The sequence below is a fragment of the Peromyscus leucopus genome, chromosome 2 (assembly GCF_004664715.2).
Source record: "Peromyscus leucopus breed LL Stock chromosome 2, UCI_PerLeu_2.1, whole genome shotgun sequence".
NCBI lineage: Eukaryota > Metazoa > Chordata > Mammalia > Rodentia > Cricetidae > Peromyscus > Peromyscus leucopus.
This window is the reverse complement of record NC_051064.1, coordinates 60,478,074-60,491,735: the sequence shown is the minus strand read 5'-3', so window position 1 is coordinate 60,491,735 and position 13,662 is coordinate 60,478,074. Positions and strand designations below refer to the sequence as shown.

Here is a 13,662-nt window from a genome sequence, read left to right as displayed (position 1 = left end):
CTCTCTCTCTCTCTCTCTCTCTCTCTCTCTCTCTCTCTCACACACACACACACACACACACACACACACACGTCTGTTTTCTCTGTGCAGAGACCCGCTCTACACAGATGGTGCGTAATTCAGCTAAAGCCTTTAAGGAAGCCCCACTGCACATTTCTGGAATTCTTTCTTGGCTCAGTTATCTGTTGTTTGTTATTCTGCCCTGCAGTGTCCAGCCTCATCAGAAACCCTGACCTTGGTCACTGTCCTGGTTCATGTTCAGTGAGTGGGCATGCCCATTGGGCCCTGCTCTGTACTCTGAGCTTGCTATCTCCAGTGGAGATTTTGGAATGAGCTGGGATTCGAGTCTACTCCATGGATCACATGGTGAGGTCTGCACACCGTGGTTTGTTTTTCTAGCTTCATCAGAAACTCCAGTCCTGTTCCAATCACTGCATTGTGGCCAGAAGTCCTCTTTCCAGGACACAATTCCATGAAGGTTGTCTCTCCCCCCCCCATCTTCAGCGTTAGGACACGGGATTCCTTAAATTCACCCCTGCTTCCTAGAGTTTAGAGACAGCCCATACCTCTCTAGCCTCTTTCTTTTCTCTTATTTTTTTTTCTGCCTCGGTTAATTTTTCAGCTTCCTATAGGAGAGACTTTGCACCCTGTCATTGTTAGGTGTGTTTGTATAATTGCACCCTGTCATTGTTAGGTGTGTTGTTTGTATAAAAATCGCATGTGTTTCTTACAATGAAAAATGGCCAATCTGTCTGAGATGCTCATTCCTAGTACAGGCCCAGGTAGAAGCCTGATGGGGTCCCATGTGAGGCCAAACATGTGGAGTAGACTGATGGGTAATGTGAGTTAGGAACCTGCTGAGATCCATCCATGCTTGGGGTCAACCCATTGAGTGACCCTGAAGTGGTGACCAGACCTCTGTGACCCCCTCTGCTTTACACTTCGAGGCAGGGGGAGGATAAGGTTAGCCTCGTGGCACCATTACAGCCTCTGTTGACTTCCTGACTTTGATGCCCTCTACTCCAGCGTTCTACATTTCACTCTTCTGGCTATTCAGTGCATTCATTCGTGGATGGCATGGTTCTTCTGAATCATTCCCTGTGGTTCATTCAGGTAATGAGCTTCCAAGCCCAGTGCATGAAGATAGGGGGACAAACGAGACCACTCGGGCCTTTAGAGAGCAAACTCATCAAAGGTCACAGCAAATGTCATCGATGGCAGTCAGTTCCTGGAAGGGAAGAGGTGATGAGAGGGAGGGACAGATAGTCAAGAAAGTGAGTTTTAAGGAGGGCTCCCTAAGGAAGTGATGTTCAGTGCAGCACATAGGTCCAACAGTCGGAATGTGAAGGGATGAAAGGAAACAACATGGACAACGGCCTTGAGCGTGGAAGAGAACGATGTTAGAGGAGGTGAGAAAGTGGGGAGCTGAGGGGCCTGAGCAGAGTCTGTGAGGTGAGAAGCCCCAGGCAGGGCAGCCGGAGCAAACAGATGATTGTCTATGTTTATTAGATCAAGTGCTTCATAGGTGCCCTGAGGTCCCTGCCATAAGCAATGCCAGGATTTTCACAGCAGGAACCAACTGAAACAGTCCCCAGAAGTGGGGTGCAGTGACAGAGACGGGGCTCTCGGGAGAGCAGGTGGCCAGGCAGCTCATGGACTCTCTGTCCTCATACCCCAGGGCTCTGGATGTGTGGGTGAGTGTCATGTGATGCGTGGAGGGAATATATGATATTGATAGGCCTTCTTGAGCTTCTGGCTGGCTTCAGATCCTGTGTCATCCAGCACCTTCTTGTTTGGTGTCCCTAAGGATCTCACTGGAGCTCCTGGCTTAGATTCCCCGTCTCTAAGCAGGAACATCAGTAGCAGTTTCCATGTGAGGAGCCGTTACTTTAAGGTATCTCTCTGGCTTCTGGATGTCTTACTGAGTTCCTTGGGGGCTGCCCACTCTGGGGTGGGGTCATCCTGCCTCATCAGTGGAGGTAGGAAGGGGAAACTCTGCTCCCCCTATAGTACAGAGCCCAGGACCATTGAGGCCAGAAGTCATGGAGCTAGGCTTCCACTATGAGCTGGCTTTCCCAGCCTCAGTTTAGGCCCGAGAGTGAGCCTCTAGCCATGGCTCCTAAACTGTTCCTCGCATAGAGAGACGGTGGAGCAGTCAGAGGCGGACCCGGGCAGCAGTATCGGGTTGAATGTGTCGGGTTTTTCTGTGGCAACAGTGAAGAGGGGGATCTACTCAACAAGCCATCCTTCCTGTTCGACTCAGTGAGAAAGAACGGGAAAGGGGAGAAGGAAAACATGGAGGTGTCCTTTGCCAGTGAGAGCTCCCCGGGCCTTCCTCAGACTGAGGCCCCGGAGATCTCCTCAGCTAGGCTGGAGCTTGTTAGAGCTGTGACCGAATGACTCCCCTGGCACAACCAGCCCTGTGCACAGGCAAGCATCTCCTGTACTGTGCTCAGCTCCTCATGGAAGAGCTGTGGTTGTTCGCATGGGGCCTGGATTCCTTGGACCTCGACTTCTGCATCAGTGCTAGGAATGGCTGGAAGCCGGGGGCTCAAAGCCCTTCATCTCAGCCTCTGGTATGGGTAGTTTAAGTCTCCAACTCCCAGGATGGGCACTGCCCTGAGAGCAGGATTCTGACATGGCTCCACCACCCTCACAGAGCCAGGAAGCCCAAGGGGCTCAGAGCAGTGAGCCCAGGCCCCGTGCACAGGTAGGGCCTTCAGGATGATGCTCCTTCCTGTGGGTGGGTTCTAGGATCCCCTCCCCACTCTGTCTGGTCCCCTTCTTTCCATCAGGAGACATAGCTGTAGACCTTACATGGTCTCAGCAAGCAGGCCTTGTGTGATGCTCTTCTGAGCGGGTCAGGTTAGGGCCAAGTGCAGGGCACCCAAGACCACCAGAGGTGGAAACTGCCTGAGAATCCACTCATTCTCAGAACCTGGCTCTGTGGAGGATGCGGGTAAGAGAGACTTCCCACGCCTCACGGGGGACAGGCGTTTACCTCTGTGGCAGTGACAGGCCCCAAGTCTCCTAAGGACAGCAGTTCCCAACCCCTGTCCCTTCCCTGCTCCACCGTCACTGCCTGTCTGCTTCTCCTCGTCACGTAGGAGCCAGAAGGAAAAGGGCTGAACATTCTAGAAAATGTACTTGGGCCTGGGGTAATGCTCCAGGTGCCCCGAGTCTAAGGATGTAGACACTCAGAAACTGCACAGAAGTGGTGGTGACTTAACAGGTAGTCCTGGGCATGACCCGGAGGTCAGGCTTCCTTGAAGTGAAAAGTGGGGAAGTTTCTCGACTCTCAAAGGTCCTCGGGCTCCGGGTGGGAGCTCGAGCCCTTGCTCCCCGTAGAATGAGGGCAGATTGGGCATAGGTGTGTCAGAGTGAGCCTTCCGGGACCCGTGGCCTGAGAGGCCAGTCACTTGCAGGCTCTGAAGGCCCTCAAGGACTGAGAACATGCCCCTCTCAGGTACCGCCCCCGGGTGGGAGCCGCCGGAAGATCCGGACACCGGTTCTGAGTGTTCCCATCCAGAGGTCACCCCATCTCCACGCTTCGTGGCAGCGAAGACCCAGACGAACCAGTCGGGGAAAAAAGCTCCGGCCTCCGTGGTCCGATGTACCACCCTCTTACACCGTACCCCTCCAGCTACCCAAACTCAGACGTTCCGCACTCCAAACTCGGGATCTCCAGCAAGCAAGGCAACCGCAGGTACGGACGGCCTCCATTACCCACGCCTCCCTGGCTCCCTGCCCACAGCCGGCCATAGCTGTTGCCCTGCAAGAACAAGACAAAAGTCCCATCATGCTTTGGTACAGACTGGGACCCATGGCCTCTGGCTACTTGTGACCCTGGCAGACCAAGTTCTGGACCTCAATTGGAGGGTTAAACAACAAAATTTACAAACATTTTCAAAGTAATTTGATACATTTTTTTCCTCAAATCATGGCCTAAGGGAGTCTGTTTCATTTGGCCTTTATGAAGTTTAAAAGCTTTTTATAAAAGATCAATTGGAAGTGTTTGACCGTGAGAAGAGTCTGTGTAGAACTCTGAGTTTCTGACTGTGCTGAAACATCTGATCTGGCTCCTAGCCTGTGTTCCTGCAGGGCAGTGGTTGGTGCCTCCCTCACAATCAGTGTCTATGCACTTCCCCTGTTCCACAAGCCCTACCACTCCCTGCTGCACCGGTGCCTCAGTGGCCCTGTGGCGGGTGCCATTTACCATCGTGAGCACGCTGTTGTCTGTGACCATCCCGCCCAGTTCATTCTGCCTGGACCCCTTCGCGTGACCTTGCACTTTCACCTTCCAGAAAACTGTCTCAGGCTGTTTCAGCAGAGATGTTCTCCACCAAGTAGGGTGGCTGTCTCGAGCTCTGTTTCCCTGGCCTCCCACTCCCTAGAGTTCCCCCATGAAACCCTCTTGGAGGTAGAGGCCCAGCAGGAAACCAGAGGAGGCCAGCTCAGAAGTTTCCAGGCCCATGCAAAAAGGAGCCCTGGCTCCAGAAGGTGACTGAGCAGCAAAGTCCCCAGTGATTGTTTCCTCTTGCATATAAGACCTACTATGTGCTAGTTACAGCTACCAGGAATCCCGAGTCTCAGACTCATATAAGGAAAGCCTTGGGCCACTTATCCAGATGATGGGGCTGTGGGCCTTTCGTTTACCTTCAGGAGGCCAAAGCTAGCCACTAAACACACAGAATGATTCCACTGAAAGGTCAGATAAATGAGCCCCTGGCATCATTTGGTGACTGTTGACTTGGCTGGGTTAATTAGTGGTGCTTGCCTTTCTTCTGGTTTAACAAGCTAATTTGGGCCTAGCTGTGGTCTTTTGTTTCATGTGCTTATATCTCCCAAAAGGAGGGGAGTCAGCCAGCCTTGAAGTGTGGATTTTTTCAAGTACTGTGTGTTTGACTACAGTCAGGGGCATCAAAAGTTCAAGCCCTGCTTGGGCTATAGAGTGGGTTCAAGCCAGACTGGGCAACTTAGTTAGACCCTATCTTAAAGTAAAAAAAGGGTTGGGGAGATAGCTCAGTGGTAGAGTGTTTGTGGAAGGCCTTGCTTGGGTTCGGTCCTCAGCACCTTAAAAGGGTTGGAATGACTGGCCACCATGGTCCCCTTGGAGGCAGACATTGGCTCACCAAATGGTACGGTCATGGCTTTCTGCCTTTGCTCCCCTCCTGAGCTTTGTGGCTGAGTTTGCAAAGGCCCTCAGCTTCCACTGGGAATTGTCTGCCGGGACTGGCATGGCATTTGGCACTCATTGAATGTCAACTATCTTCAGCCAAGTGCCCAGCGAGCCAAGGGCACACCAGCAGCTGCCTCTGAGACTCGGAAGCCCTGTGGTGGATCTTGACCTGGGCTAACCAGCTGGTCAAGTCCACGGGCAGCAGGTCGGGAGCAGGAGGTGGCAGGGGTTTTGAAGTGGTGTAAGGTGGAGATTGTCACTGTCACCCTCCTAGAGAATATGGCTGTTTGTGTGCATGTGGACATGCGCACGCTGGTCTCCAACCAGGTGCCCTGGCACCGGGAAAGTTGAGCAGTGGGGGACTTCATACAGGTGCTGGTGACCTGAGTTGCACCAAGTCTCACCCACGTGCTAGTCAGAACAAAGATCCTGCCCACCTGCCTGTCCCCTGTGCACACAGGCTGCAGTAGAGAAGAGGAGCCCTTCCTTCTTACAAGGGAGGCACCTGTCTCCAGTTGAGGCTCACATGCTATCGCAGTGGCTAGGAGCCTGCTGACTTCAGCTTGTTTTTCTGCCATTTCGTGGCCAGTATCATATCACACAGCCTCATGGTGGGGAGAAGATTCAAGGAGACCATGATGGCAGACCTCTGGCCCTGTGGCTGGTATACAGTAGGTGCTCAAGAGTGAGAGCCCCTCACACTCTGTAGACAGAGAATGAACGGGACTCTGCCAGTTTACATGCTGTCTGGAGACGCTCAACCCAGGCTGTTATGGACACAGAGGGAGCATGGTCCTAATGCTAGCAGCCTCTACAGGCTATGGGAGACCTTGAAGTGATGGAAAAGAACTGAGCAGGCCTATAGGAGCTGCCTCTGGCTGCCTTTGGCATCCATCACCCATGTCCCCCATGACCCAGAGCACCAACACCCAGCACTTTGTTGGGTAGGATGGACCTGGTGAGTGGTGTTTCTCCAAGTGAATTCCCACAAACACCACTTGGAAAGATATTACAGAATCCAATCTTTAAAATGGGGTTCTGCCAGGACCCCCACTATTTTGGAGGATGCATCTATTAAAGTCCAGTGAATCGCCTTCTAGTCAGTTTCTCTGAGCCTGTGGTAGCCTCATCCAAGCTGTCAAAAGGGTCAGGGCTAGTTGAGTATCTCAAATTGACTTTCCCGAGACTCTCATCTCCTGGCTCCACCATGCCTTATGGAGCACCTGGTACCTGGAGCACTGTGGGAAGGCTGGGTTATCTTCTGCAGCTGGGACTGTAGCTATAGCGTTCTGCTTGGCTGAGCCCATCTCTGCATTATGGAGTTTCCGGAGAGAGAGCCTGGGAGACGGTGAGCCTTTGGAAAGATGCCAGGCATGGCTCACAAGGAGCCAAGCACGCCCCCTCCACTACGAGTTCCAACCCTCCTCACCTAGTCTTTGGCCTTTCCAGAGCAAATTCTACCCCCTTCCTCCTTGTCATGTGCCTGTCCCAAGACATCCTTTATGCCTTGAGATACTTGCTGGGTCCAGAAAATGGGCTGTCATCCTCCATCCTCTTTTTTTTTTTTTTTTTTTTTTTTTTTTTTTTGCGGTGGGGGGGGCGAGGCTGTAGCAGCACAGCCTGCCAGGGGGAACAGAAGAAAGTTCGTTCCAATGACTTGGCCTTACACATATGGCCCTGGAGTGAAAAATGGGGCCCTGACCTGTTCCCTGTCCGCTCTTTGGGTGCGTTACATTGGTGTGTCCTTGGGCAGGTCACTCCTTCCCCCTCCATTCCTGGACCTCCCAGACACTTGCCAGAGAGTCTCCTGGGACCAGGTGGCTCAGGGATCAGTGGAGTTCTTATATTCTCCCAGGTCTAGGAGCCTCCTGCCCACTCTGGCCTGACGAACAAGCTGGCCCCTGCCCATGTCATAGTCTCATTCTCTCTCTCCGTCTCCCTCTCCCTCCTCTCTCTCTCCCCCTCTCCCCGTCCACCCAGCAGAAAGCACCTTCAGCCGGCGGGTAGAAGGAAAAGCACAGAACCACTTTGAGGAGACCAACAGCAGCTCACAGAATTCCAGTGGTGAGTGCGCCTGTGAGGTGACAGTACACGGGGCCTGTCCTGTCCTGTCCGTCTGTCGCCTCCTCCCTCAGAAGGGCAGTGCTGGGGGTCTTCTGGTGTAGGTAAGAGGGGAGCTGAGTAGTGAGATCAAGAGCAGAAGGGGCATTTGTGCCCATGGAAGCCCTTCTGTGGCTGCACTTTGATCCTTTGTCCCGTGCCCCTGGAGAGGGAAACTTCCCTAATCCCAAACCCAGACATCAGTTCAGCCAGCCCAGATGGGTAGCCCAAAGAGAGCCAATAGCTAAGTGAAAAGTAATACCATAGCAGGCTTCTTTTCGGGAGACACAAATGGGGTGCAGTAGAAAGACGTCTTAAAGGAGCCAGAGGTCCCAGGTTCTGGACCCACACTGGACCTCAGACCACAGAACCGATGCTCTTCTAGCCCCCTCGCAGTGCTATGGCTCTGCATGAGCACTCCTGATAGCGTTTGCTGCCACCTGGTGGCTGCCTCGTTCTGGGCCCTAGTGGCACCTTGGAGCCGGCAGGACAGACAGCTCTGGATTCCAGAGTTTACCCTTGGCAGGAATGTGCGTGGTCACCAGCAGTCTCTGTCTGAGAAAGGGACAGCAGGCTGGCATGCACAGTGATGGCCAGGACAGGAAGGGAACAGATCTTCTGCCATTGTGAAGCTGGCGTCACCGAATACCAGGCTTGCGTGAATGCCCCCATGCCAGCACTGCCTGGTGCATACAGGTAATGGTGTGCATCTTGGCCACCCTGGGCTTCAGCAAGTGGTGAGGAGCACAGACACCAGGTGGAGGCTTCTGCCTAGTAATAGTCGCAAGCTCCCTGGGGTTTGAACTTAGCTCTACTGCCTCCGGTGAGTGCCCTAGGTGAGCCCTAATCCCTCCTTGGTTGTATGTACTTGAGTATGAGCATAAACGGCCCCGGAGAACACAGGCAGGAGAGGAGGACATGCTGCTTGGAGGTTTGTTTGCCTTTTTGCCTTGGTTTGCTTTGATGTAAACCAAGTACCAATGCGGGGCTGTCACTGGGACCCCAGAGCCTCTCTAAGGGATTAGTCAAGGAGGGACGTCGTGGCCCATCCGAGGCCGCAGAGGATGAAGTGGCAGCCTGGAACTAGAACCCAGACTGCCTGGCCTGGCCTGGGCTCCCAGCCAAGCCATGCTGCACCCCTGGCGCCTCTCCTGCCACCAAGGCTAACATCGGTTTGGGAACGAAGCTGCTGTGGGCGGCGGCAGCTGCTGCTGCTGTTGCTGGCGGCCGCCATTTATTGAGCGCTTACGACGTGGCTGGCACGTGTTCAGAGCTCTGTGTGTTGTATCTCTTTCACCCATACCACAATCCTGTGGGGACAGTGTTCCGTTCATTCCCACTTTCTGGATGAGGGAACTGAGGCCCAGGAGAAGCCCATTGTGACCCCAGGTCCCCCAGGCTGTAGGTAGAGCCAGGAACCCCATACTCAGCCTGCTACCCGCTACACTGGGGGCTTGCCAGCCTCATCCTCTGGCAGTGCCAGGCAGTATGGGGGATTGCCAGCAAACAACCTTCCAGGGCCACTCGGGTGCTTTGGTACCAAGCACTCTAACCCTGGTGTCAGAACCTGGAAACAGCTTCCAACATCCTGTCACCAAGTGCATGGCCACTTATTGGGCATCATACCCGAGTCCCACTGTCAGAGCACCCTAGAGAAACAGCCCTACCAGCACCACGCGATAGCTGCCTCCCTGATACCCGTAGCCTCTCTGCCAGTCCCCTCTCACCCACCTTCCTACACAGACCTGGGTGCCTACTGCGAGCGCCCCCTGGCTCAGCCTGTGTAATGACCTCCCAGCCCCAGGCCTGGAAAAAAAAAAAACTTAGCTAAACTGTTTCTCTTTTGCAGAAACTGCAAGTCCCCTGATTTCCAATCCTTTCCCTCTCCTGCAGAGTAAGTGATGGATGGTCCTGCTCGGGGGGCTGAAGAGGGCAAGGCAGGTCAGGGAGTGAACACTGCTGGCCTCACTGAGATGTAGACAGGCCTTGGGCCACCCTCCAGGGAACACCCAGCCTGGGGAGGCTGCGGAGGGCCCAGGAGGGTGGAGAAGCATGGACAGGTAGACAGAGCCCTCCGTACACAGGAGGGACAGCTTTACCCACTCCTGGCTATCCAGACAGCCCCAGGACTTCTCTTCCCAGCCTCCCTCTTTCCCTCCCTTCTACCTAATAGTGATTTGCTTCCTCCTCCTCCCTCTTTGCCAGGTACTGGATTCACAGAGCTGATGGTGCAGCCTGTTCCCCTCAGCTCCCCCTCCTGTTCCTCTCCAGTGTACCCCGACGTTGCGCTTTCCTCCGTCTCCTCTTTCCCTCCTCACTGTCATCCCCTCCCCGTGGTGAATTTCCTCGTTCGTTCGTTCGTTCGTTCGTTTGTGCATCTCCTCATTTGTTCCCTCTGTGAGCAGTGACCCTGTGTGGCCCCAGGGGCAGAGGGGCTGAGCTGAGGACCCCAAGGGACACAGTGTGTCTCCTGAGAGCGCTCGCTCGCTCGCTCGCTCGCTCAGTGCCTGGATGTTGTCCTTCCCATGCACTCAGAACAGTGCCCGGCATGAAGTAAGCACTCGATAAGGGAGCGGGCCCATTGGTGGAGCAGCCCGCATCTGCGCGTCTTCCTTCCTCTGTGCCTCTGCCTCTCCTCAGCGTTTCCCTCTCCAGGCTAGTGACAGGCCAGTGGACAGGCTGGGCCCTGGGTCCCAAGTATGCATCTGGGTCCCCACCTTGCAGCCCAGTGTCGGGGTGCCTGGGGGTGAGCCACCTGTCACATGTCACCTGTCTTCCCCAGAACCCTACACGTGCGGTGCCTGTGGGATTCAGTTTCAGTTCTACAGCAACCTGCTGGAGCACATGCAGTCCCATGCAGGTAAGACCAAGAGGGACCCCAGACACACAAATGGGAGCGGCCATTAGAGCCCGCCCAGAGCACACACCCCTTCCCCATCTCACCCCTAACCCGACACACACACACAATGCTGTCAGTCCTGGGCATCCACCCTGTGAGCCCCGGCCAGTGAAGTCCTTCATCACTGGCTAGTCTGAGCCCTGGGAGCTCAGCCCAGGCACAGGATGAGTTGGGGGTGGGGGTGGAAGACAGGCTTCCCAGAGGTGGCAGGCCAGGAAAAGAGGCCTGGAAATGGGCATTGAGTATGGTTCAAGGTCAACATGAGCAGAGGCTGGTGGTAGAGAGGCCAGCAGTTGGGTAGACTGGGCTCAGACCTTCCCCAGGCAGTCCCATGCACTGACCGTTCTCTCTCTCCAAAGCCCTGGAGCTCCCGAAGGAATTAGCTGGAAGGATGTGGAGGCTGTTCACAGGCTGCTAGTGTAAGACACACTGCACGGCTCCACCTCAGGCTCAGCCTGTCTTCACACTTGCGCTGCACAGCACAGGTGTCCAGCTTCCCAGCCTGGACCTCCAGACATGAATTACAGTGCCTCCAGCTTCTGGTCTAATTCAGGGAAATACTGTGTGTCAATAGTGAGAGTCCCCAGTTCCAGCATCTCCACAAACGGGTTACAATGTACCACACAGCCATGGCACAAGAAGTCTGGCTGGGGACCCCCAATGTGGGTACTCAGGGATCCAGGTCCCTTCCCTCCTATGGCCCTATACTCTCCTGGGTACTCGGGGCTTTCTTCTCTCTGGCTTGGTGGGTGTGGGGAGAGGCAAGGGAATATACAAGTGACCCAAATCCCATGTGCTCAGTTTCTACCAGTGGGCATTTAGGCGCATGACCATCCTGAATCGGTGGCAGAAGGGTGCCCAGAACCTCTGCTCAACCAACACTTGCAAAAGGAACCATCATGCATCTGGGCAAAGGGGCAGCTGGCACCTGTCCCTCCACATAGTTCTTCTAGAGGCATTAGAAATAGCATGTGAAGTGGAGTGGTGGTGCACACCCATAATCTCAGCCTCTGGGAAGCTGAGACAGGAGGATCACAGATCCAAGGCTATTCTGAGTAACACCATAAGACCTTGTTTCAAAAAAAAAAATGAAAGAAATGAAAAGAAATATTATATAAAATGTATGTGGGACATGATGGGGGCTGAGTAGTTGGCACTGTTGATATCACCAGTTGTTATTAATTGTGTCCCCTGAGGTTTGTAGAGCCTCCAGATTGGGCCTGCCTAGCACTCAGCTTTACAGGTTGTTCTATTGCTGTGAAGAGACACCATGACCATGGCAACTCTTATAAAATAAAGCATTTAATTGGGGCTGGCTTACAGTTCAGAGGTTTAGTCCGTTAACATAGTGGGAGCATGGCGGCACTCAGGCAAACGTGGTGCCAGAGAAGTAGCTGAGAGTTCTACATCCGGATCCATGGATAGAAGAAAGAGAGACATACTGGGCCTGACTTTGGCTTTTGAAACCCCCAAACCCACTCCCAGTGACACATTTCCTCCCATAAGGCCACACCTCCTAATCCTTCTCAAGTAGTGCCACTCCCTGATGACCAGGCATTCAAAATATATAAAACTATGGGACCGTTCTTATTCAAACCACTACATTTCCACTCCTTGGCCCCCATAGACTTGTAGCCACATCCTAATCCAGAAATGCACATAGTCCAACTTCAAAAGTCTACATAGCCTATCACAGTATCAACACTGTTTGAAAAGTCCGAAGTTCAAAGTCTCTTATAAAGACTCATGACATTCTCTTAACTATAATAACCTATAAAACCAAAGTCAAAAAGTAGATCCCATGCTTCCAATATACAATGGCACAGAATATGCATTACCATTCCAAAACGGGGAAAGGAAGCATGGTGAGGAAATACTGGACCAAAACAAGACTAAAAATCAGCTGGGCAAACTCCACATTCCTCATCTTCATGTCTGATGTCAAGGTGCTCTTCAGATCTCCAACTCTTTCCAGCTTTGTTGACTGTAACACATTTCTCTTTCCTGGGCTGGTTCCACACCCAGTCAGTCTACAGCTCTCTTTGGCAGGAATCTCATGGCTCTGGCATCTTCAACATTTTGGGGTCTCCAACACAATCCAGGTTTCACCTTCACGGCTTCACACAATGGCCTCTCTGGGCTTCCATTCAGGGACACCCCTGGCACATGCCTGGCCTCAGCAGCTCTCCTTAGCCATGAGGAAAGTTTTTTAGGGAAATACCACAATCCCTTTCTTCTATCCTTGACTCTAAAACCAGAACCATGTGACCAGAACTGCCAAATTCTGCTGCTTGCTGGAGCTGGAGTAGGGCCCCTTGTTCAGTTACATCTGCATCAGCTTTCTGTTGCTGACAGTTTCCTTCACTGCTTACTCTTTAATTCCTTTTCACAACTTGGAAGCTTATCTAGGTGGGGTCCTGCCCTGAGGTCACCACTCCTTTGATCCCATTTAGCTTCAAGCTTTTCTTTAAAATTTTTGTGTCCTTGAGCCCTAGATTTAGCTCTATTACATTTCCTGGTGCTCCTTTTCTCCTCAAACTGTACAATTTGTATTTTTTCCTTGCTCAACAACTTGATCTGCATAAGACCGGCCACTAATGACCATGTGACACCATTATTGAAAATCTCTTTTGCCAGTGCCATTAATCCAAAACTCTTCAAATTAGACTCAAGTAGATTTTTCAGTCAAGGACAAATATCAGCCATATTCTTTGCCCAAAATATCACAAAAATTCTCTCTAGGCCATTTACTAATATTCTTCCCCTGTTAAACTTCTTGAGCTGGGCTCTACAGTTCAAATCAGCTTCAGCACTCTCTTCCATGCTCCTACTAATATGGCCCATTAAACCCCACTTAAAGCATTCAACTGATTTCCTAATCCAAAGTCCCAAAGTCTACATTCCACCCACAAGCAACACGGTCAGGCCTGTCACAGTCATCCCCCAGTCCCTGGTACCAACTTCTGTCTTCGTTTCTATTGCTATGAAGAGTCACCATGACCATGGCAACTCTTCCAAAAGAAAACATTTGATTGAGGCCTTGCTTAGAGTTTCGGAGATTTGGTTCATTATCATGAAGGTGGGGAATGGGCGTGGCACTCTACAGGCAGACATGGTGCTGGTGAGTTAGCTGAGAGTTCCACATCCAGATCCACAGGTAGCAGGAGGAGAGAGTCATTAGGCCTGACTTTGGCTTTTGAAACCTGAGAGCCCACCCCCAGTGACTCACTTTCTCCCACAGGGCCACAGCTACCCTGACAAGGCCACACCTCATAATCCTTCTCAGGTAGTGCCACTCCCTGATGACTAAGCATTCAATACATAAGCCTCTGGGTGCCGTTCTTATTCAAACCACCACACAGAGTTAGACTTCATCCTCTAGATAATGTGATGTTACTCCAGCCTCCATTCACTCGTTTCAAGGAGAGTGCTGTACATGAAGGCACTAATTTGTGTTGCCTTGGGAGAGCTCCCCCCCTCCCCC

The 13,662-nt window shown here is 52.7% G+C and overlaps 1 protein-coding gene across 2 annotated transcripts in view; it reads left to right on the top strand.

Moving 5' to 3' along the window:
* Znf618 (zinc finger protein 618) overlaps positions 1-13,662 on the top strand; it is a 175,352-nt gene that overhangs the window by 146,919 nt on the left and 14,771 nt on the right. For both annotated transcript variants that reach the window (XM_037202603.1, XM_037202602.1), the window contains 3 exons: positions 3,467-3,706; positions 7,163-7,243; positions 10,062-10,139. In XM_037202603.1, the coding sequence (XP_037058498.1) occupies positions 3,467-3,706; positions 7,163-7,243; positions 10,062-10,139 (399 nt within the window). The remainder of the gene's footprint in view (positions 1-3,466; positions 3,707-7,162; positions 7,244-10,061; positions 10,140-13,662) is intronic.